General features: G+C 51.9%; 1 protein-coding gene across 1 annotated transcript in view; it reads right to left on the reverse strand.

Moving 5' to 3' along the window:
* Positions 1-24,405, reverse strand: part of LOC141930496 (mitochondrial Rho GTPase 2) — a 45,173-nt gene that overhangs the window by 18,945 nt on the left and 1,823 nt on the right. The window contains exons 5-36 of the mRNA XM_074841422.1: positions 24,132-24,302; positions 23,074-23,197; positions 22,259-22,326; positions 22,055-22,164; positions 20,937-21,167; positions 20,226-20,294; positions 19,482-19,592; positions 19,227-19,372; positions 18,863-18,920; positions 17,183-17,301; positions 16,828-16,989; positions 15,930-16,060; positions 14,724-14,840; positions 13,954-14,189; positions 13,354-13,493; positions 12,651-12,781; positions 11,295-11,425; positions 10,646-10,807; positions 10,240-10,368; positions 9,586-9,719; positions 9,451-9,488; positions 8,860-8,979; positions 8,259-8,438; positions 7,331-7,431; positions 6,291-6,393; positions 5,707-5,828; positions 5,179-5,338; positions 2,516-2,706; positions 2,084-2,252; positions 1,627-1,738; positions 883-1,054; positions 37-159 (exon numbers count right to left, since the gene is read on the reverse strand). Coding sequence (XP_074697523.1) covers positions 37-159; positions 883-1,054; positions 1,627-1,738; positions 2,084-2,252; positions 2,516-2,706; positions 5,179-5,338; positions 5,707-5,828; positions 6,291-6,393; positions 7,331-7,431; positions 8,259-8,438; positions 8,860-8,979; positions 9,451-9,488; positions 9,586-9,719; positions 10,240-10,368; positions 10,646-10,807; positions 11,295-11,425; positions 12,651-12,781; positions 13,354-13,493; positions 13,954-14,189; positions 14,724-14,840; positions 15,930-16,060; positions 16,828-16,989; positions 17,183-17,301; positions 18,863-18,920; positions 19,227-19,372; positions 19,482-19,592; positions 20,226-20,294; positions 20,937-21,167; positions 22,055-22,164; positions 22,259-22,326; positions 23,074-23,197; positions 24,132-24,302 — 4,271 coding nt within the window. The remainder of the gene's footprint in view (positions 1-36; positions 160-882; positions 1,055-1,626; positions 1,739-2,083; positions 2,253-2,515; positions 2,707-5,178; positions 5,339-5,706; positions 5,829-6,290; positions 6,394-7,330; positions 7,432-8,258; positions 8,439-8,859; positions 8,980-9,450; positions 9,489-9,585; positions 9,720-10,239; positions 10,369-10,645; positions 10,808-11,294; positions 11,426-12,650; positions 12,782-13,353; positions 13,494-13,953; positions 14,190-14,723; positions 14,841-15,929; positions 16,061-16,827; positions 16,990-17,182; positions 17,302-18,862; positions 18,921-19,226; positions 19,373-19,481; positions 19,593-20,225; positions 20,295-20,936; positions 21,168-22,054; positions 22,165-22,258; positions 22,327-23,073; positions 23,198-24,131; positions 24,303-24,405) is intronic.

Genomic DNA, 24,405 nt, shown 5'->3' on the forward strand with positions numbered 1-24,405 from the left:
CCAAGAGGAAGAGATTGACGTACCACAAACAATTACCTGGTTGAGCACCTGGAACTGTACCACCAGCTCCATGCTGCCCAGAGACCAAATCCTCACGCTGCCATCTTCCCCACACGTCGCGCAGTGAGTCTCGTCAGGACTGAAGCACACTTCGGTCACCTGCAGCAGGAACAGAGATGGGGAACAGGGGCCCTACAAATGCCACAGCCTAGGGGACATCAGCTCCTCTGCCCTCTTGCCCCCGAGGACCCCTCTCATGGGAGACACCAGACAAGAAGCCCCAGACATAAAAGAAGGTGGTGTGCTTTGGTTGTCCTTAAATCTCAGGCTTACAACTAGCCTTGTAATGGAAACCAGTAAACCTAACCCCAAAGCTAGGAGCAGGCACTATGCAATGTAGGTGTAAGTAAAATACTTTCTCTTCTACGATTTGAAATCTTTTCTCTGTACCATAAAGACACCCCAAAGCAACAGCAAAATTCAAGTCATTCTTCACTTGGTTTTTTTTTTATGTCTTAGGTAAACAAAATGTTATCCAATATGGATATCCAGGTAGCAGAAGTCACAGCACTCGGGAGTGAAGCCATAGTGATTGCTCCAGCAGAAAGGCCCACAGCTGCTCCCAGGCCAAGGCCGTTAAAGACCTAAGCCTGGAGCAGATGAGCTCAGACTTCTTGATGTTGGACTCCTCAGTGTGCCCAGTTCCCTGTAGACTCCTCCATGCCGTCCTGTCAGCACTACCAAGCCCTGCAGCTCCCTGACCTCTCCCGTGGCCAGACCAGGGAACGCTTCCGCAGCCCGCACACGCTTCCTGGCGCACGGACAGCACACACAGCACTCGCTGCTCTGCGGGACAAACCACCCCCGTCCAGCCCCTCTAACCTTGTTCTTGTGGCCGCTGATTAGTCGGATGCTTGTGCTCTCCGTCCAGTTGACATACCACAGTGTTCCTGCCGTGGTGCCCACAATTCCCATTTCTAGAGAGTCATCGAAGGCCGCGCTGACTATGGTCCCATCGAGGGTGATCTCATGTTCTAGCAGGACCGAGCTAGACCTGGAGGAAAGGAGGATGCAAGGAAGACTGGCTCAGCTGCTGGAACAGCCACTCTGCCTCCTTTAAATGTTATCTTCTGATGAGCCCAGTCATGGATTTGCAGCTAAATGGTTCAATGAGGGGTTCCTGTGCATTGAACAGTGACTACCGTTGCATTTACACTGCAACCATCTTCTTTAAGAAAGAAAGAAAGAAAAAAGGGGATGCAATAGCATGAGGGAAGAAACAAACACAATGTATTTTCACTACTTCTCTTAAAGGAGTTCCTACAAATCACCAACAGGCGTGATAAACTCTACCCGTTTCCAGTATTAAGAGGGTTCACAGCTATCTGTGGCAAAAATTCAGCAAAAAGACTGAGACAGAAAGAATCAGTAGTCACAGGATGGAGAGGAAAAGCTAAGGATGAAGAGCAACAGGAGCAGCGTAGTTGCAGGCAGAGCCGGTGTCTGTCTGTAAAAAGCCACCTCTCAGACAGGTCCTGGGAGCTGCCGGACGAGGGGAAGAGCCTCTCCAGAGCACGGTGAGCCGGGTGTGAGCACAGTGGGGACGCTGGGGCCACGACCTCCTACCTGGCATCGGGACCTTTCAGCCTCAGCTCCTGCACGGTGGCCACTGCCCACAGGCGGATGCGTTTGGTGTTGCTGCCGCTCACCAGCCTGCTGCGCCGACACACCAGCACACCTGGGAGGCCACAGGGGAACAAAGGGCACCCGTGAATATCCACCGCTCTCAGCCATCACCCAAGTTGTGCTCCTGACAGCCAGGCCACCGATTCATTTGGGCAGGGCAGTGGGGGTCTTCTACAGCCCAATACCCAGCGTTTTTACAGACTGGAGGCACATCCCCCAGTTCTGACGAGGAAACCCAGATCCATTGCCACCCCACGCATCTTGTATCTGACACAGCAAACTGGTTTTCTGAGCACAGCTGAAATCAGAGGCCTGCAAGCTCATTGCTCTTCTTTCCTAATGAGTTCCCATGGAATTTGTTACAGCCCTGACAGAAGCTCAGGGCATTTGCACCCACCAATCTCGCCCTCATCAGCTTCCCACGTCATGAAGCAGCAATTAGTCTCAGTGTCCCACACGCAGATCTGGCCTGAGTTGGTCCCACTATAAAGAAGAGTGTCGGCACCATAACAAAGAGAGGTCAGCTCCACCGGCCCCAACACGTCCGGGGCAGGGGCCTGATGAACCTGCCGGAGCACATAAAACAGAAATGTCAAAGAGAATACAGTGCTTAACTACAAGGGAAAAAAAAACCCTCCTCCTACCCTCAGCTCATGCAGTTAATGCCTCAAATACAACTGAAAGCCACTCATGGCCAGCCAACATCATCTCCCTAAGAGAAATCATCAGCTCTCACGGACCTGTGGGGGCATCACACTCACCAGGGGCTTGGAAAATAAGTCAGAGATGCCGAACAGAAAGTTTAAAAGAAAGTAAAGCTGAGGTTTACCTTGAGGTTGACATCAGCTCCCTGTTGCTCCAACAGCCAAAACATCACAGCTCCCTTCCCCACGCAGGCCAGTTCTCTGTGAGAAAGAGGACTAAAAGCCACGTCATGGACTGGCTCCGAGATACAAATCGATGACACGAGTTCATAAGTGTAGGTATTCCACAGAGCAATGGTTTGATCGCTGTAGTCCCCTAGGTAGAACATGAATGACAGTAGGAGGAAATCCTGCAGCCTCAGGATGCTCACAAGCACACACACCACACACACGCATCAGCTGTGACACTCCATTGTCCAGTTGCTCGGGGACAACTGCTGCGAACACCGTCCCAGGCATGGACACGGCTCCTTGTGTGCTCAGCAAAAGCTGCATGACGTGATGGGTCCTCATCCGAGTTGAGGGCAGATATAAGTGGCCCAACACCTCATGCTGGAGGCTGTAGCAAATCTGGCCCTGCAGTGGGGTCTGCAGCTGGCGCTCAGACCAGCCGATGGCTGGCATGTGCATTGGGTTTGTGGGGCAAGGTTTTGATAGTGGGGGGGCTACAGGGGTGGCTTCTGTGAGAAGCTGCTAGAAGCTTCCCCTGAGTCTGGTAGAGCCAAGGCCAGCTGGCTCCAAGATGGACCTGCCACTGGCCAAGGCTGAGCCCATCAGCAACGGTGGTAACGCCTCTGTGATAACATATTTAATAAGAGAGGGGGAAAAAAGCCTGGGGGAGAGGAATGGCAGCAGGAGAGAGGAGTGGCAATATGTGAGAGAAACAACTGTGCAGACACCAAGGTCAGTGAAGAAGGAGGGGGAGGAGGTGCTCCAGGCACCGGAGCAGATTGCCCTGGCAGCCCGTGGTGAGAGGGCAGGCTGTGCTCCGGCAACCCACGGACGTCATCGGTGGAGCAAATGCCCACCTGCAGCCTGAGGAGGACCCCATGGTGGAGCAGGGAGGTGCCCGAAGGAGGCTGTGACCCGTGGGGAGCCCACGCCAGAGCAGGTTCGCTGGCAGCACTTGTGACCCCACAGGGAACCCACACTGCAGCAGTCTGTGCCTTAAGGGCTGCAGCCCACAGGAGGGACCCACGCTGCAGCAGTTCTTGAAGAACTGCAGCCTGTGGGAAGGACTCATGGAGAAGTTCATGAAAGACTGTCTCCTGTGGGAGGGAGCCCACGCTGGAGCAGGGGAAGAGTGTGAGGAGGAAGGAGCGACAGAAACAGCGGGTGATGAACTGACTGCAACCCCCAACCCTGCCCCCCTGCACTGCTGGTGGAGAGGAGGGAGAGAAATTGTGAGCAAAGCTGAGCCCACGAGGAAGGCTCAGGAAGATCTGTTTTATTTCTCATTACCCTACTCTGATTTGATTGGCAATAAATTAAGTTACTTTCCCCAAGCTGAGTCTGTTTTGCCCGTGACAGTAACTGCTGAGTGATCTCCCTGTCCTTATCTCCACCCACGAGCCTTTTGTTATATTCTGTCTCCCCTGTCCAGCTGAGCAGGGCAGCGATAGAGCAGCTCGGAGGGCACCTGGTGTCCAGCCGGGGTCAGCCCACCACAGCACGGTAGGGATTTCAGCAGGCAGAGCAGGTTTTCTGCTGTTTCTACATCCTTAGGAGCTACTGCACGCCTCCACGTATGCCCCACACAAGCCCTCCGGTGATACTGTGCACTCAGGGTTAACAACAGTCTTAAAATAAGAAAGGGATGTCACCTTTGCTGAGGTCAAAGCTGAGATGGGAGCGGGCCTTAATGGAAGCCACCATATCTGGGTGGCTAGCGGAAGACACAGGCCTTGGTGATGGCAAACATTGCCAGCTCCTGGCCAGCTCCAGAGGACAGTGCTCTCCTGCTGCCTTTCCCAGGCTCCACAAGCTCGGTGGAGACTTTCAGCTCTTCTCTTCTCTGCAGCCCAGACCGGAGCTGGAGGAGGGCTCCTCTCCCACGCTGCTCCCTGAGGAGCACAAAGCTCTCTTTCTCTCCAGCAACATTTGCTTTTTTTCCAAGGGCAGGTTTACCAGCCCAGAGAGAGTGTATTGCCTCCTCCACAGGTCCTCTCTCATGCAAAACAAGAACTTATTAATTGCATATTTGTCCTTTAAATGTCCCCTGCCTAAACAAAACAGACAGCTTGAGCGTCCATCGTGTGCTGGCATTGCTGCCTGGCAGGAGGCTCACAGTTTGAAGCCTGGCTACTTCTATGCAATTCCACCTAAGCAGCAATAAGAACTCCAGAAGAAGGCTTTTCCCTTTGGACACTATATATAGTAACTGCAAACTATTTACACAGGCTTAACAAATGCTAGTGAGCCAGGAAAAGAAAGGTGTCACTTCAAGAAAAATGAGCTAGCTGGGGCAATGAGAAAGAACTGAAGGGGAGCTGGGGGAGCCCAGTGTTCACGCCTGCGGTTGAGACGCACAGGGTGAGCGCTTCCCCTCGAACCGCTGCCGACAGCGCCGGGAAGCACCCGCAGCTGCCAGGAGTACCTCTGCAGGCACTCACTCCCAGGCAGACCCAAGATCACCTGCAGCTTTACACGCTGCATTATCCATTGTCCTGAGGCTACCAAGCAACAGCTTCATACCCACAAGCCTGGTCCGTATCTGGCAGGTATTACACATCTCCCAAGAGCTGTCTACTCTAGGGTGTACTCCCGCACCCACAGCTGGTGTACTCACCCAGGGTAACAAGGAACCTGTCGTCCCGAGAGAATGCCATGGCTTGTACTTGCGTCTCGTGATGGAAGAGACTTGCTGTGCAAACCCCATCCTGGATGTTCCAGATGCAGATCTGACAATGAGAGTCTCCATTCCTCTTTCCTGAGGCAGAGGCAAGAACCTAACAGAACAGTATGTTGCCACTGAGACCTTGGTAAGTAATTAGAGAACACTTCATTAGTTAGTCTTAGCAATTACTCGTCTCAAATCAAAGCGATGCAGCCGGAAAATGGAAAATTCTGTGAGAACACCCATCAGCTGACAGCAGGAGGGAATGGCAGCATCACCCAGAGGAAGGGAGCAGCCTTTGCTGTCACGCTGAGCCAGCACAATGGCTAGCTAGGCTCCAGAACCATTGACTGTACTTCCATAACCCCGGGCCTCCACGCAGCAGAAGGAACGGACAAATGGGATTTTAGTCTGTGACATTCCTTTAGCCCAAAGCAACACAGACAAAACCCAGCCCGGGGCAGCAGAAGCCTCTCCTACCTGGGCATCGTGGCTGATGGTGAGTGTAGAGATCTCCTCTGCGTGGCCCAGCCAGTGATTCTGTGATCCCGAGTGCAGGTCTTCAACCACAATGATGCAGCCACAGGTGTAGGCAAAGAAGCCTGGCAGAGAAGGAGGAGACGGGATGTTTTCATGTAAAGGCTTCACATACAACACCCACTACAATCTACATTGCAATTCAGGAAAATTCTTTTTTTCAGTAATACATAAAAGCTGAATCTTCTACACAGCTTGTCAGCATCCTTCCTATCAGGTTGAGAGTGGAGTAAAATCTCACTTCTCCTAATGTAAGTGAAGCAAAGCTGTTGGGCATCACTCCAGCCTGGAGAAAGGAGGCAAGATGGCCTTCACGAGAGCTTTCCCTTCTGCTCTGTCCACTCAGCAACTGAAGCCTGAGCCTGCCCGTATCAACTAATGTTTGCAAATAGGAAAGAAGCAGGGTTACTGGATTTTACCAACACAAAGAACCCCTGTGTTAAAGCAAAGCTCCCAACCCAAGAACAAGATCACACGTGGCTCAGTACACACAGAGTACGCGCCTCTCCAGAGCCGTCCCGCTGTACCTGTGTCTGGGTTCCACACCATATTCCCTCTGCCGTTCCCATTGTAGCCAATCACTCCTTTCAGCTTCAAGACCTCACTGCCAGCTGGAGGAGATAAGAAACTCTGCAAGAAAAATAGACACTGGCTCATAATAAGTTCCTGAAGGATGGCCCTGTCAGGTACATTCAACACCCACGTAAGAAAAAGCATGCGCACAAGCACGCACACATTCTCACACACACAACACGCAAATCCATGCCAATACTCACGCAATCCAAGTTCAACACAACAACAGATGAATACCAAAGTGCACACTTATACATACAAAAGAGAAACTGCACCAGCTAAAGCAGGCACAGATGCTTTCAGATGGGGCACAAAACAGGCTGGCAGCAACTGCCCAGCCGACGAGCAGCTGCTAATCCTGCTGGGAAAGAGTTCAATGGGTTTTGCTGACTCGGGGATGTAGATGTTTCAATAGGAAGACAGTGGGGGGGAAAAAATGCTACCAGGTGGAGGGACAGAGGAGAGAATTGAGGGTGCAAGCTGAATGTAGCTTTTCTCCCAGCACTGCGAACAGCAGAGCTTAGGAAAAGGTTGAGTACGTTTCTGTTTTATTATTGCTCTGTTTGTTATCAGAGCGAGGGCTGTGCCTTGACTATCTTCACTACGCTCGATGGATTGCCTTCCCCAGCCTGCTCTGCCAACGCATCTGCTCACAAATATGGGTGCGTGATGAATCACTCCATTGCTCACTCGTCTTTCACTTTCAATAGCACATGCCATTTCCATTTCTTTTGAATAAAAATGTATGTAGATTTGCTGAACAGAAAAAGAGTTGATCACAACTCACTTTTTACTAGTCTGGAAAGAGCTGCATGTAGAGGAGAAAGGGGAACTAATGTTAGGAGTTTCTAATTGAACATCAGGCCCAGGGGTATATTTCACAAATTACTTTCAAACCGAACAAAATGGAAACAATTTGGAAAATCCACCTACCCAAGCCCCAAAATGCCTGTTTGCCACCTGCCCAGGTAACCAGCCCTGGCACAACTCTCACCTGGGGGAGCACCGATGCCTTAAAGCGAGGAGTGAAATGCCGGTAGGAATCTGGGCGGACGGAGCATTGGGACTTGGGAGTTATGGTCTCCTTTCTGGGTTCTGCCACACAAAGAAGAAGACAGTACCTATGGGATGCTGCTCCTCGAAAGGGTTTGGGAGCAGCAGCTAGGCTGTGGCTTGCTGTCTGTTCAGGTGCTGAACAAAAGAGGCAAAAATCCGACCGCAGCGTCACACGTGTGCCTACATGACTGGCCATAGGAAAAGCACCAGCTTTCCAGGAGCAAAGGAGGAACATCCATCTCCCCCCATCATCCTGCTCAGCCACAACACGCTGCAAACAGCTTCAGGGCATCCACGCTGCGTGCCCTGGGCACCGCTGGGAAAGCATAAGCCACACAGCTAGAAAGGTCTGTAACGAGAGCAGCGGAGGCACAGTTTCATGTTGAAGCTTTCCAACAAGTCCTGCCTGGGGCTGAGTGCTGGCAGCTGCCTGCTTCTGGCAGCTCGCCACAAACTGCTGCAGCTTTGAGGCTGTGCATCTATTAATAGAGACATTGGGAGCTTTAATTTCAGCCGGGTTTAATAGAACGTGCCACTTGGAGATGATATTGGCTCCAAGCTGAAGGGGGGGCTTCTGGTGTGCCTAGAAGCAGCAGCAGGGGAAGAGCCAGAAAAACAAGCAGTCTTGGGGACCAACAGGAGTGTCCCTCAATACTGACTTCCTTTGGTAAATCGCACCCAAGGGAAGAGCCCTGAGGAACACATTGCTGCCCTTCGTCCCACAACTCAGAGCACGTGTCCAGGTCTATCTGTACCATATTAATAACGATCTTTTTTTATTTTTCAGGGATAGACCAAGCTGCCACGCAGGCCTGCACACGTCGTGCCCCTAAGGAGCCAAGCTCTGTACAAGATGGCTGATATACCATTTGCTGATTCCCCAGGAGACCTTGAGCTCTCCTGCCTCACTTTGGACCTCACGAGAAGCTCCTCGTTTCTGACTGACTCCACCACAAGGACCGAGGCATCTTTGTCTCCGTTTGCCACCATCCTGCTGCTGCCTGGCAGACCTGCTTCCTCCTCTTTGTCCGATTCAGAGAAAATACCTGAAGAGAAAAATCAGTGGGAGGACAGAGCCATCCGTGTCCTTCAGGACCACTTCATGTGTGACTGACCCTTTGATTTCTGGCAGTGTCATTCTCCTGCTCTGTGTAACAGTCCATCTGCTAGGGTGGAGGGCAAAGCAGACATTTCCTACTGGGTATGTCCAACACTGTATTTACCATAGCCCTCAGAGAAGCTGTGCCAGCAGCTCAGTGGAGGAGAGCAGAGGATTAAGTGGTGCTGAATGCCAACACCTCTGGCTAGCTTTGTCCAACTTAGGGGAAGGAAAGTGCAGACTGGTCTGTCAGTCCACAGGAAAGGAAACACGGGCAGGGACGGCTCCAAGGATGCTGCTAAACTAGGCAAGGCGTTCTTCCTAAAACAAGATTAATTTTCCCCTTTCCTGCAAGCAGTTCCTCTTACTTTGACATCCTGCTTGGTGGACAGAGCTGACATCCAAACACGGTGGTGAGGATGACAATGGAAGAGGAACTATCTGCCGAGGTGTCTCAGAGGAATCCTTTAGCTTCTCAGGGCTCCCTTCTGTGAAAAGAAAAGGGCTTGTGTAACTTCCTTCATCCCTTAGATCCTCTCATCCTCCTGGGCTGATTAATGGTGATACCTCCAAGCTCATTTCTTCAGCTCCCTCCTACACAGGAGAAGCCACTTCTCTGTCCTTCCAGAAAGGGAGAGAGAAAGGGATAACGAGGTCAGGGAAAATGAAGACAGAAGAGATGGAGGCAGTGAAAGACAGAAGGCAAAAGCTGAAAGACCTAGCAGAAAACCCAGAGTGGCTTTGCTCAGAACATCCCCTCCTTCGCAGACTCCCACTGAGAGGTGCTAGTTAACTGGAGACTGTCCTTTGGAGCTAATTAGCTGGTTAACCCCCCACTATGTGACTGCTTCAGGGAAGGAACCAAAAACCCCCAAACCCTACCCTCTGCCCCAAAAAGCAGCGGTGGAAGAGCTGCCGACCTGCCAGCCAGCACAACTCACGGGAGAAGCCAAACTCACCTGCTCCCGGCAGCAGAGCGGACTTGGAGGAATGAGCCCTGGAAAGGCAAGGAGAGAGGTGTTACACCAAAAGGGGCTGGGGCAGGGGAGGTGAGGGGAAGCAGGGGAAGGCACTGCCCAGCACAGTGCACTTACCTGGCTGGGGGTGACCTCTCCACAGGCAGAGCCAGGAAATCCCAGAGGAAGATGGCATCTCCAACGCTGATGACGTGCCGTTGGTCTGGGGTGAAGGCCACCTGGCGCACTGGCTCCGAGTGACCGATGTACACCTGGGAGAGAGCACACCTTGACCTTCATCACCACGCCTGTCCTATCAGGATGGTGGTTACTGCACTCCCTACCCTGGGTAGACAGTGTCTACACTCCTCAAGAGGCCAGCACCACCCCTATGGTGCTCTAGGGTTGATCAACCTGGGGTTGACCTTCAACACACCGATCCGGAGAAGCAAGCAGAAGCTGAAAACCTCCAAGGTTTTATCCTAACTCTCAATACCTCTGAATCCCCGGGCGACCCATTTTCCTCTCTGGGTGGCTCCGTCCCTAGCACACAGGTAACACCTCCCTCTGTCCTTCGCAGAGGGCCTCGCTAGGTGTGGTACTTTGGCAGCCCCTACCTGTGCTCAGGGCCGGGCGTTACTTCAACGAGGGAATAGGGCTGCATTTTGCAGCTGCTGGGCAAACTGGGACTGGAGACACTGGGCCAAGTCACAAAGAGGGCATTTGCTGCTCTCTTCTCCAGGAATTCAGAAATGCCACACCAATCCCCTTCCCTCCCTTTGTGGGCAGTACCTGGAAGTTGATATTGAAGCGCATCTGATAGTCCCACACTTTGATGACTTTGTCACCAGCAGTGAGCAGGTACCTGCTGTCCTTGCTCAACACCAAGGAAGAACAGGACAGCTTGTGCACAGGAGACACCTGAGGACAAGAAATGGCACCAGCAGCATTAACTGAGCTAGTTCACGTCCTTACTTATGCTTCAGCTGGAAGTGTGACAGCATGGAAAACAAGGACAAGCTCAGGCTCACCCTGAGCACGACCACACCAGGATAGCTACAGGCTTGCCAGTCATGTGTTTCTTTGAAGCCTGTGAACTCCAGGCTGAGCTCTTTTCTCATTTAGCCTCCAACAGTGACATGAAGTGCCCAAGCCCCACATGACAAGACCTCAGTACATGAATTTCAGAGTGTCCTACCTCCCGCACCAGTCGTCCTGTTTTCGCATCAAGCACAAGGATTTTATTGGAAGAAGTGGATACCAGGAGCTCGCCTCGAGGCACAGGAGCGAAGCAGACTCTCACTGCAGAGTCCAAGGCCGTGCTGTTCAAATCGAGGATGCTGATGTCCACCCTCAGCAGCTGTGAAACAAGGAGCTACTGAACAAACATCCTGGAGCAAATACTGCAGAAGCCTCAGGATTGCTCTCATGGCTAATAAGAAGCTACAGAGCTCCCCAGACCCCTCCCTTCCCACCTAATGAGGGGCTGCAGGGTCCAGGCAATGTCCCAGCTGCCCAGGAGAGCAGCTCACAAAGAGGTGTTGGAGCTGTCAGTCTACACAAGACTTCTCCAAATTATCTTTCTAGAGGGGAATGAAGCTGGAGGAGAAGAAACCTTGACCTTCTTGTTTCTATCTCACAGAATGGAAAACCAACCTTGTTGTAAGCACCCTGAGCAAGGTTCTGCTGTGCAGGGAAGGGCCATCTCCAACACTGCTGGTCCCCAAGGCTCTTGATCTCTCTCATCTGATGCAGCCTAGGGGAATTTCCCCACCATCCCGTGGCACCCTGTGGAGCACGCTCCCCTCCCCACCCTCCCCCAGGAACGAGGGGAGCCTGCTGGGTACCTCATCTAGAGAGCAGGCCTCCATCACGGTCACAACATACTTGGAGGGACCCACGAAAGCCAAGAGACGGTTGTCCCCACTGACCACCAAAGCATCTGGACCGCTCCCAGCATCCCGGGCCACCACATTGCCTGAGGGCCACATCAAGAAAGAGAGTGAAGAGAGGAGCAAAGCCCACGCTGCAGCCAGCTCACTGTGATGGTGCTGCTGACTGGTAGCCGCAGCTTCTCCTGCCTCCAAATCAGCCTTGGGTTAATGTTCTGGCCTGAGAAAGAAGCAACCTCTGTTGCAGAAGATGCTACAAATTTTATCTGCAACACCCAAAACGTGCAGTGAACCACCTCACAGGCAAGGTCTAGATACACAGCTTGTTGCCTGACTGAACATGTGGTGTTTTCAAGGAGAGAACAAAGTCAAGGGAATAAAATTGATTTTAGTGTTTATTTTCTAGCGTTACAAGAAGCTGTGACAAGGAGCTATGGATGTGAGATCTCAGCTGCAGCCCGGGTGTCTGAACCCTGCACAGAACAAAGTCAGGGCTGAACCCCACCATGCTGACGTCAGTCCAGTGAGCAGATAGACCCAAAGGTCTAAATATCACAGAAATCACAGCAATTTTCTCTATTTATTCCATTACCAAAATTCCACTCTTCTGTCCCTGGAACATGGCCAGGCAGTGAACACGATTTCAGAGTAGTCAACATGTAAAGGTCCAGCTGCAGCACTGCACCAAACTTGGGTGATTTTGGACAAATTCCCTTATGTCTCCGAGCCCCTGTTCCTTCTCCACCTACCTCAGCTGCACCCTCCCTGGGGCAGGATCCCCCTCTTTGTATGCTCTGGCATAACAGAGCTCCCTTTCCCTGCCTGAGCTTGTGCTGCCACAGCTCATTTCAAAGGTGTACATTAGATGTGACATTAATGTTTCCAAACTGCCTTGCCCCTGCACTGCTTCCCCTGCCTGCAGCTCTCCACCTTCTCTGCTCACCAGCACGGCTCTTTGCACAGCTCTGCTGCAGGCAGGATTAGGGAAACGATCCAGTTTAAACAAATTAAGCTGCACATCCACAGAACGGAAAGAGTCAGGGCTTGAGCATGAATAAGTCTCTGCGATTCCATCCCATTCACGAAATCATAACACCAAGCAAGCTGAGAGCATTTGAACCAGGACAGGTAGGGAAGGGTTGGCAGTCACTAGGGTTTGCTCACACATACGGTGTCAACATAAATGACACAGCTCAGGAGGTTCATCAGAAAACCTACTCAGAGAGATATTGAGTCTGGTTTGGCTTTGGTGCTAGGATGTCTGTGTTAATAAAAAATGAAGAAAGGCAACCCACAACCTCAGAGTCTTACCCAGGACTCTCAGGACGTGGCTCTTCTGCACCATACAGCTGTAGAGAGCCAGAGTTCCCTGCAAACAGGAGCTGAACATGAACTTGCCATTGGGAGAGAAGGTCAGTCCAGTGATCACAGTGCGGTGCTGCCTGAAAGAAGGCAGAAAACTTGAAAAAGGGGAGGAGAAAAAAACAAACCCCCAGAAAACAGTAGCAACACCGAGTGCAACATGGTGAAGAACCCAGGAGAACAAAATAATCAGGGACAGGCAGAGGATCCCACCACGCTCACACCTGCAGCAGTCCAGGACAATCAACACTCTAACTTTTTGGAAAACAGAGCAGCAAGCGCAGCACTCCAGCTGTGTCCAGGATGGGACATGCTCCCTCTCCCTCTGGAGCATCCTCCGCTTCCCACACCAAGGCTCACAAGGGCTGCCTGTTCAGCTGCTCTCTAGGACAAGCTCTTTCCTACTGTTGGCCAACTGTCCACTGGGAAGTCACAAAGAAAACCCTCATAGTCTTTGCAGGTTGGACTTTTACCACGCAGAGCCTTGGCACAGCAGGCTATCTCTGCCTGAAACCCACTCAGCTGGGATATGAGAATTGTTGAGCTCAAGAAAAGCACTTTTTCTGCCTCCATGATTATCATTGTGGCTCTTGCCAGGACACCCAGTTAGAGACGTATCTGCCCCAGTGCAGCTCCCACTGCAAGCGCTTACTTGTGCTCTACCAGGAGATCGGAAGCAGCCAAGCTGAAGGTCCGCACCATCCCGCTGTCAAAGCCACAGGCCAGGATCTGCTGCGTGGGGTGAAAGGCCACAGCACACGGCATTTCATCTGCAGCTGTGAAGTCATACAGCTGCGGGGAAGAGACACACCGCAGGCACAAAGATGGATAAAGCTCTACCTGGCAGCTGCACCTAACAACAAAACAGCCTCGGGCCTCCACCATGAGTGTGTCCCACAGCAGAAATCTGATCTTGCCTGGATGGATCTAAAGCCCAGTGAAGTCCTGGGTCTGTGGGAGTTTAGATAAAGCCCTTGGGTATTATGTTTTGTGTCAAAAAGCAATATTCAAAAGACGGAGGAAAAGAAAATATTTTTGTTTAACAATAGCTTCAGAAGCTAAGGCCAAATTATGCACTAAGCTAAAACTCTCAGAACTCCACACTTCCAAAGGATTTCTTGCCCATGCTACACCCCCAAGCTTCAGGGAGGACATTTAAGGGCTCTCGAATGGTGGAGCGTTGATAACCAAACTGAACAGAGACTAAGCAGAGACTAAATGCAAGACACCTACTGACTCTCATCTCACCTACCTGCTGCATGGAGACGAGGTCCCAGACTCGGATGGTATTGTCCTGAGACACTGTTGCCATCTGCTTCCAGGTCCCCTCTACTGAGAATGCCAAAATGGAGTCCTCGTGAGAGCGCATGAGGGTGTTATAGTCCCGGGACTGGATATCCAGGTAGCCCAGATTCCCAGTGGCAGTTGTGCACAAGACTTTGTGGCTGTCTGGGCTGATGCAGACAGAACTCACCGGAGCCTCGTGCTCTGGGGAAAGACACAGGAGTCAGCAAACCCCCCTGGAAAAGGAGCAGCTGAAACACAGCTACCAAACCAGATTTGCACTCAGGAAAGTAATGACACAGGAATGAGCATCCCGCCACCTGAAGACTGAATGCCTGCAGGCTTGATTTTAGTGACAAACTAGTCTCTGCCCTTTCTAGAAGTCCCCAGGCTCTGCTGTTACAGTGATTGTTTCAAAAAGAGCGAAGAACTGCTTGACTTCTCCCCTAATTTTTCACAGACAGATGAGCCATGGGTACAAGGGCACAGAAATCAAGATGGAGTGCCTGCTCTCACCCAGGACATCCTGCCTTTCTCCTATGAGTTGTAAGACTGAACATGAATAATTGTCGTTGAAGTAGAAGACTTCCAAGCCAGTCACCCCTAGACACAGCAGGCATAAAAGATGCCTTCGTTCATGAGAACTGTGTGAGGAGATATGTCAGTGGAGTTCTGGCTTCACAGGAGCAGGCTGATGGAGGTGTGGAGCTCGGAAGCACTGCTCCCAGCTCTACTCACCTGCCTCTAAGACAACAGCTGAGAAGTCCAGTGGCCACAGCCGCAGGTAGCCATCTTCTGAACCCGTAGCACAGAAGGTTGAGGAGAGACTAATACTGTTTATAGCGATCCCAGGGCCTGAAAACCCAAAAAACAACACTAACTTGTACAGCTGAAACAAGAAAACTCAAACTGAGGACTGCCCCCTCCCAGAGCTGAGTCCAATGGTCCACCTGCACCAGCAGCCGAAGCCTCAGAAGCAGCAACCAGGAATCCCACGGTGACTCAAAACACATTCAGTCCCCATCTCTTTCCAGCACTCCTCTTTACCATTGTGCAACTCTCGCCAGGCACAGAAAATCCTTGCCGCTTGTTAAACCCTGCCATATTTTTGCCTTGAACAGGATCTTGTAGCAAGGGATGTCCTAGATTAACTGGCAGAGATGCAAACCCCTTTCATTTCCACGTCTCAAATCCTCTCTGCGGCGTAGTGAGAAGGTACAGAGAATACAGACCTACAGAAGCTGCGTTTTTTGATTCAGGTATAAAGTCCGTTGGTCAAAGCACTGGCAAGAGCCAGCACTGCTACCAGGAGGACACCCAAGGACATTGTTTCATCTCCTCTTGGGCATTTTCTCGCCCATGAAGTGAGAACCAGAGTTACATAGCTCTCAAAGAGGCATGCTCTACGTTAATTAGCTCAATTTGCCAAAGCAAACTATGCACTAAGTTTTAAGGTATCATAGCAATCACACTTGAAAGTGAATTCTTCCCGCTGTTAAAATGAACGGAAGGGCCGAAAGCTGTACTACTTAGTATACAGCAACAAAGATTTCCCAAACACTCTGCACAGGCTGAATAATGAAAAAAAATCATCAAAATTTCGTTGGTCTGCCTCGCTCTTTTTCCATCTCTACATTAAGACTCCCATCAGCAAATTAAGACCTTGTTTCATGTTTCTAAAAGTAGTGTTTCTCTGAAAGTGCAATCAGCATTGAAAATGCTAAAATTCTTTCTTAAAATGATACTTTGCTGTACTAAGGAAGATTATTTGCAGCACTTAAGAGGCAAATAGCTAGCAATGATCTAATCAACCCAAAATAATCCTTAGCAGTAGGTAAATAGCTGGTTTATTTTACCAGAGATTTGAGTTCATTTCTGCCCCCCGACGATGGCTGAAGTGCTCCCCTGCTGACCCCCCTCCTCCCTGCCTGCAGATACTCCTACCTGCACCGCTGCCTGCCTTGTCCTGCTGCTGGCAGCCCTGGTGCTGTGCGGGCAGGAGCCGCCGCGCGCTCCTCATGCAGACGTTCTTGTAGTCCACCTCCAGGACGTGGCCGCTCTTGCTGCAGACAAAGCTGTAAAGGAGAGAGACCCCTGCTCTGGCACCCCAGGGTTAAGAGGAGCTGTGTCGGCGCGGTTTAGTAAAAACCCAGCTTGGTTCACCTGTTAAACTGTTTGCCTGATGGAAAGCAATTCTGGTTCACACTAACCTAAGGGGTCAACAAGGTGTTCAAGGGCACTTTTCCATGAGCTACCTTAACAAATCTACAACCAAGCCAGAGCTTCCTATTTGACTTCCTGTCCCTTTGAAACATCAATTCGCAAAAGAGCTAAACGCTTGGCATAGGCTTCAGAAAGGAACCTCTCTCTGCCACAGGACACAGCCCAGAGGAAGGCAGGGCCAGCGGAGCCGACAGCTCTGCCTTTATGGAAGAGTATGTGGTAGCAACAAAGGTCTGGCTTTGATGAAAAGTGTCTGTCTATACGCAAGAGGATATGCACCACACTCCTCCTGCTGCCAGCAGAAAGCTAACCACTAGCCTTGGGTCAGGGAGAGGTTCACTGAATAAGGCAAAACATCAGTATGGCAAGAGGAAAGACCCACTCCTTGGGCTATTCTACAAGCAGCCCAATCTCTTTTGGGACATGAAGCACACTGAGGAGGGGAGAGGCTCTCCCAGCTCCAGAAGCCGTATGTATTTTGCAGGGAAAACCCAAGCAAAACGCCATGCTCCCACAGAGGAGGGGGAAGGAGGACGCTGAAGGCAGCCGAGAGCCGTAGAGCTCCCTCCTGGCAGGCTGCCCCGCGGACGGGTGACGGTGGAGCCCAGCAGCCCCTTACAGCGTGCGGTCCTCCGGCTCCCGCTCGGCCGTGTGTCCCTCCTCGAAGGCCAGGTCGGTGAACTCCAGGGAATGGTACTCGCCCAGATTGACGGGACACGAGCGCAGCGCTCCGCTCCGCACTCGCCACAGCCTGACGTTGTCCCGGCCGCACGATACCATCCTGTCCCGGGAGAGACTGTGTGAGGACCAGGGCAGGACTCTCCAAGCTCCCCGCGAAAGGAGAGTGCCCCAAGGGCCACCACCTGACAGCGAGGACTGAGAACAGGAATGGCAACTGGATGGCTGCAGCACCACGATTGCCCCTGCAGCCATGCCAGAACCAATGCTTTTGATTTATTTTCTTTGCAAGCTACCTTCTATCATCAAAAAAAGCAATCTTCAAGGCCTGGATGTCCACATCGGTGTGTGCTTTGGCCAGCACGGCCACCTCTCCACCACGGGTCACCTGAGCAGCATTCCACACCACCACCATCTGAAGCAAGAAAACATGATGGAAGAGCTGCTCAAACGTGGAAACCTTGGCAGCAAAAGAGCTTTTCATTACAGCAGCTGACCAGCTGCACATACGTGAGCCTATTCCAGAGCTGGGCACAAAGTATTGATAACAGAGTTGAAGCAGGGGAAAAAAAAAAAACCTCTTGCACAGAGGGTTTAGGACAGTCCAACAGCTTTGCAAAGCTTCATGGCAATGTACTTGTCTGGCATCCATAATCATAGGTTCTAAATCCCAGGGCTGCCTGGCAACAGGGCTCAGACTTGGAAAGAAAATCCACAGAGGAGTGGGAACTCTGCCTGCTGAGATATAAGAGCTGTATCAGGGCTGAGCCAGTCCGCGAGAGCTGGAGGTAGCACGTGTCTGGCTGCGCTGGCTCTCGCAGCACTTTGCACACTCACAGTGCCCATCACGAGAGGCAAGAGTTAAACCCTTTCCCCAAAGAAAAGCAGGAGATGGGTGAAGAAATGCAGGTGATTTGATGCTCTGCACTTCCAAACAGTGTTAAAAACAGACCCAGGATCACCTTGGCGGCTGGGATGGGCTGAGGCATCACCCTGGGAGAGGTGCTCCTGGCCAGCGCCGCAGTACACCCTGTTCTCCCATCCTGCTTTCGCCCTATTGATCCCCCCTCCCCAGTTTCAGCTTGACAGTTCCCACCCCCATTGTGGACCATTGCCACGTCCTGGGAAAAAAAATGGAGCATTGTTTGTTTTTTCGTGCAGGCAGTACGCAGTTAGCGATGGCACAGCTAATTGCTGGTGGTTGTCAATAAGGGATCAGTGGATAAAAACAGTTCCACTGATAAAACAAAACCCCCAGTCCCATGAAACAATTTTATTTTTGACTGCTACATGTGGGATCTGCGTCATCCCTTAGCTGCACTGGTGGGTGGCAGCTTCAGTTCCCAGCATCCCTTCTAGCAGCAATGTCTGTGATGCTCAGAACTGAAGGATTAAACCTCGCATCTTCCCCTAAATGCTATAAAAAAAAAAAAAAAAAAGGGGGTTTGGGGCTTCAGTCAGTGCTGAACCTCCCATTTCAATTCCCATTCCATCACTATGTGTTCGCAAGCCTTCCAGCTGGAATGCCACACAAACACGTGTGACCCTCAGTCCGGTGGGCCAGAATGGCTGCGGAGGCGAGCGGCAACACGGCGTGTGAGCCCGCAGCGATCCCTGCAGGGTGCGGCAGAATCACACCACCGCCTCCATCACCCCGCCTGGGCTCCTAGTGGGGACAACACCAGGGACAGAAACAGCCCCAAAGCTCAACCAAGCAGGTCTCACAGGCTGCTTCCAAAACGATTTGTTTGCTTGCAGCTGAAGAACGTGCATGCAAATACTCACAAGCATTGGGTAGAAGGGAAGTATTTTCTAAGCAGCTAACAAGAAAGGGATCTCCCTCTGACTACAGTGAAGAACATCTCTACGAAAGCCCAGAGCAGAGGTTTGTCTGCAAAATAATCTGGGAGGGCAGCCATCTCATGTTGCTTGTTCATGGGGCAGGGAAGCCTCCAAACCCAAGTTTCATTTCTCACCGTTTTGCCGTGCCCATCCTTTCCGACGCCACACAGAACGGCTCCACTGTAGGAAAAGCTGCAAGAAGAGGCCACCTGGTGAAATGCAGCTCCTTGTACCCCAAGCGCATCTCAGTGGGGAATAAAAGGAGACAAGTTGTGGGTATGGGGAGACTGCAAGACCTGAGGGATAAGCTCAGGAGGGAGCTGGCAGTGTATCGGCTGTTCCGGGCCAGCTGCCAGCAGGTCTCGGTGATAAACACAGGCAGATGAAGGAGAGCTATAATTCACCCCTGGCTTATCACGCATGAATAGCGCAGGAAAGCTGCCATGCTGCAACATTTAGCCCACCTGAACGCATCCCCACGCCCAGGCTGAAACCCACCTCAGGGACAAGAGGGACTGGACGTGGGTTTTAAACACTGAGAGGCAGCTGCCCGTCGGGAAGTCCCAGAGGCGCACCACGCTCAGGGCACCAGCCTGTGCCGAGGCCAGCAAGGTGCTGTTCCCGTTGAAGGCCAGCGCTGACACCTGTGGGAAGCACCAGGTTAGAGGCTCTCGAGGAGAGCTGGGACCGGGGATACATCTGCGGTACAAGGACAGCGCTGCCACGGGGCTCTGTAAGGAGAGTTACGCTCACCTTATCCGTGTGTCCAATGAAGAACCTCTGCTCTCCAGTCTGGATCTGCAGGGTCACTATAACAGCGTGGCAGGGGTAGACCACCGCAGCATTGTCCTGAGTCCACAGCACCTGCAGACCAAGACAGGAATGAGGGGGCTGCAGATCCTCCAGAGGTCCCCCGGGTCTGAGGCTGGACCCGCAGAGATTTCTTCAACAGATCTGCTGCATGTGTCAGGTGAAAGGATGCTCTCCCATACAACAAGTACCCCTCTAACTTGCAAAGGAAGACTAAGAGCCCAGCCACCATCCTACTTAATTCAGTGGATTTGCCAATCATGGCTACTACATCAACACCAGACACAAGGAAAATGATGTCGGCAGAGCCTTGAACTGGCTGAACCAAAATGACCCTTTCTTTACCCTAACAGACTGCAAGCTGGGCTCCTGCGAGGCAGGGTGCCCCATGGAAACAATCGAAAACACAGCCCTTCCTTTCCAGACTCCTACAAAGCAGCTCTAATTTTAACATGTTTAAACAGAGAAGCCGTGAGATCTAAAAGTCCCCCATAATTTCTAATTCACCATCATAACAGCGGAAGACCTGTGCACAAACATAAGCTCGTGCCCATCTGCTCTGGGGTCATTTTCCCCATCAAAAAGTGCAGGAAGGGTGGCACTCAGCTGCCTTTCACACCTCCAAAAAAATCAATACCCTGGCCACGTGATTACAGATCAACTCCCCAAACCATCCGAGCTACTGACCTGTTTGGTGCTGCAGCCTCCAAAGCCAATAATCATTCTCAGCTTCAGGATGGGATCCGGTAAGAGCCTCTGGAAAAAAAAAAAACAGACAGCACTGTCACACTTAGAACTGGACTGAGGTCCTCCACCCACAAGCCCCCTCCTTCCCCATTGCTAGTTTCTCTCCAAAGCACAGAGGCAGCTTTGAGTTCTCTCCTGTTAGAGGGGATGGCTTTAAAGTATTCAACCTGGCAGAAGTTAAATCTGGCAGGAAGGAGGAGCTGGGGTTTCCCAGCATTAAGCAGCAATCCCAGCCAGGCTGGGGGGTTACAGCCAGCCCTCCCCAGTGCCCTGGTGATGCCCAGCGGGCTGGTGGCTGCTGCAGGAAGGGCTGTCCTCTTACCCTGCAGGCAGAGGCTCTCCTGCTGGATGGCACGCCTGGCCCAGGGCCCTTCCTGTACACGTTCTGGGCAAATTAGTAAACATACATCATTAGCTTAAGGTCAGTGCATTTGAACACAGGGTCCCTCTTTCAAGGCGAGTAAGATACTAGTGGAAAGGAGAACTGCTAGTCAGAAAAAATAATGCCAGCAAAAGGACTCCATAGGATTAACTGAAACTTCAGCCTGAAGCCTGTGTTCCCTCTGCTGCTTCTGCCACGCTCACAAACATCAGCCATAAGCGTCCCAAAGCCACTCTTGGGCTGCTGTGACTCCTCAGGGCTTCACCCACCTCTTCTGAGCCAGCATGGACACCTCGGGTGGTTTGTTTGCTCCTCTGATGAGCGTACACGTGGATGCCACCATCACTGATTGCCGGTGACTGCCCAGTGTCCCCTGCACTGTGTGGTCTCTGGTTCTTCTCTAGCTCCTGGTCCCCAGCAGGCACCACTCTCGGAGGCCCTGGGGCTGTCAGGTGAACCTCAGGGATGGTTTTTGCAATTAGAGGACGCCGGCGCGGCATCTGAGAAAGAGCAAAGCCTCAGACAGAGATCAGCCCTCCTCCCAGTGCCTCCCATCCACCGCAAAGGCAGAGACAGGGAGACAGCCGCGTCTCTCCCAAGTGACTCCACAGCGATAAAAAGGATGAATGTGTACCTAACTCAGCCAGGTACGTGAACCAGCCACTCTCCCTACACTCCCAGTGTTGTCTGTGCACAGTGCACCTCCTCCAGACAGCAAACCAGAGCCCCAGAAAAGATCCAGCCCTGGAAGAGCCGCCCTCTCTCCACTGAGCAGAGGAGGCTCAAAGCCCCTGGCCAGCCAGCCTGGCGCATCCCAGTTCAGAACAGCAAAGTGGCCACGATCCTCGTTTTCTTCCTCTCCACAGCGTGAGAAGGATGGCTTCCCTCAGTCCCTCTCCAAAAGCCCATCACCACGCTGCCTGGTAAGTCAGTCTGAGCCCCATCTCCCACATCACCACCAGCAGGGAAGGGGAACTCAGCGGTGAGGGCAGCTGCCTGCAATCCAGACTCCACACACTGCTCTGCTCCCTGAGGGCACCCGATCAAGTTTTAGTCTCCAGTCCTCATTTCCTATCTATAATTTGAAAACACATCTATTTGCTGCCTCAGCTGAGACAGGGAGGATAGATGTCTGGAGATTATGAGGTACTTGGCATTTATCTTGTCTCTGCTCTGCACCACGCCAGACTGAACCACCCAGTCATTAACTGCGGGGCTGTGGTCACCAAACCATGCCCAGATCAGGGGTCTGACCTGCCCAGATCAGCTGCAAACAACAAGCAGCAGCTTCTATGCCCTAAATAAAGGAACTCAGAGACAAGACGTGGGGAAAACTCCACGGGAGACAGAAAGGAAGAAGTTGCAGCCTCCTCCACGGTGCACTTACAGCTTTGGGACTGGTTATCTGATGGATGAGGGACAGTCGGTCACGGACTGCTTTGGTGAGCGTCACTGGCTGGGGCAGCTGGCGGACGGAGTCCTCCGAGACTCGGCCACCTGGGTGACACGAGGAGCGGGTTGGGCTCTTTTGGAAACCCAAGGCATCCACCCGGGGTGGCACAGCCTGGGCTGCTGTCCCCAGCCTTCCCACCTGCTGCAGGACTGGCACAGCTCTTCTGGATGGAGTCATACGGCAGCTTGGACCCCTCGGATGGGAACCTGAGCAAAGTCAGAGGAAGGTGCCGTGTAATCAGGATATTGCACTGGCACCTGGGAATCCCACTTGATAACTCATGGCCTGGCACAAAAGCCTTTTCACTGTCTCCTCTAGAATTCCGCGTTTTGCCCCATCCTCCCCCAAATATCGGGATACTAAAGCATCTCCCAGGTGTCATCTACACTGTTACTTTCCAGGGGTTACCTCGGCACCGTGTGCTTTAGGCAGTGCTGCTAAATGGATGACTGCAATGAGCTGTCACGGTTCTCTGGCAAAAACCTCACCACTGATGGTAGCCCAGCACCAAAGCTGAGGAAGGTATGCTTATATCTGCCCCTCAGCGAGGCATTACAGCCAGTGACAGCTCAGCAGCCCCTGGCAGGCTACCCTTTAACTTAGCAAGAGGCTGAAGTGCTCCCGAGGAACAGCAAGCCCAGAGGAAAGGCTTGCATTAAGCTGTTAGCCATGGGAGCAATCCCAGCAAGAGACGGTTGAGAGAGGGGACCGGTGTTAACACCAGGAAGCCTTTTTCCTACCCCAAAACATTTAAGCAATTAAGCTTAGACCAGGGTAGACCTGTTAACGACACCTAAATGCTGGAGTTGGGGTGACCAAAATGTCTCCACTCGAGCCCCAGGTTTGTCTGGATCCGTCATTCCATAAGCAGCGTTACCCGTCCTGCCCTCCCCCGGGGAACGGGGAGGTCTCAGAGCCACGGTGGGCTCTAGAGCAGCCAGGAGCAGCCGTACCTGATGTAGTCATAGAGGTCGTGCCACTTCTCTCCCTTCGGCACAGGGAAAGCCATTTCCCGCGGCATGGGAGCGACCCCGCGGCAGGCCAGGTCGGCTAGCCGGGCCTCGGAGAAGGTCACACCTGGCAGCACAGACATAAAGATAAAGAGAATAAGTTCTCCAAGGCCCGTGGAGCTGGCTGAAATCACGCACTTCCTGTGGGACATGGGCACAAATCACTTCCCTCTTTGAGAACACCTGAAAAAACAAAGATTACAACCCTGAGGTAACAAACTAACACACCTTTGCACAGGAATATTCCTGAAACTCTCAACCTCCAAAGAAGACCCCACAGCATAAACCCTTGGTTTCGAGTTACAAATCCGGCCCCAAGATTCACTTAAGTTTTCTATTCAGTGGTTCAGCAGTTTCACGTGATTTGTGTTAAGGCTCTTTTCTCATTTTCTCGTCTTCTTTCCTTCATGCGTTTGTAAATTCATGAAAGTCTTCAAGATACAACAAGTTTCAGGAATCTGAAAGCAGTATCTATAACTTCCTCTTCGCTGATGCTTTCCAGTTGGCCAGTCAGTTCGGGCAGATTTCCAGCACAAAAAAAGAAAGGCAGAACCAACCAAAGTATACTTGCCACACTGAATAGGTGGATAAAAAAAGTAGGTTGGAAGATTTCTGAGACAAAAAAACAACAGGCTTTTCCAGCAGATAAAAGCACAGGCCTTAGAGATGTGAGGCTTGGTAACGCCTCTGATTTTTTTCCCCCCAAAAAGAATTCTAACCTTGGTAAGATATTTAACTTCACTCTTACCACTCACTTTTACAGCTGGAAAATGAGAGGACACTTTCCTCCAGAGCTCAGGAGACTGTGGAAACTTAACATCGTTCCAAGTATTTTGCCCTTTCTGCTTCATATCGTACTGCTCCAGTAACAGCAGCTGAGTGCCCTGCCAGCGCCAACGACCCTGCTGGCATCACGTCTGCAAAAGCAGCTTTAAACCCCCACGGGCTCCACCCAGGCTGGGTTGAAGTCACGGCAGAAACCAGAGGTCTCAGCTCCTCACCCGGGTCGAACACCAAGTCGCTCGTGCAGAGGTTTTTCACCAGCAGGTTGGAGCAGAGCTTGACGCTCTTCAGGTGGCTGTAACGGCGGTTGAGGTAGAGGGAGAGGATGGAGTGGAGGTCAAGCACCAGGCAGGTCCAGCGCACGTCCGCAGGGGCTGCGCCCACGAGATCTGGGGAGGACAGCGGCAGGTGGCAAAAGGGAAGATGGGAAAAGATGCTACAGACCCTGCACCTCGCAGAAGGGGAGACACAAGGTTAACAATGGGTAAGTGA

Source organism: Strix aluco, chromosome 15, assembly GCF_031877795.1.
Source record: "Strix aluco isolate bStrAlu1 chromosome 15, bStrAlu1.hap1, whole genome shotgun sequence".
In the NCBI taxonomy this organism is placed as follows: Eukaryota; Metazoa; Chordata; class Aves; order Strigiformes; family Strigidae; genus Strix; species Strix aluco.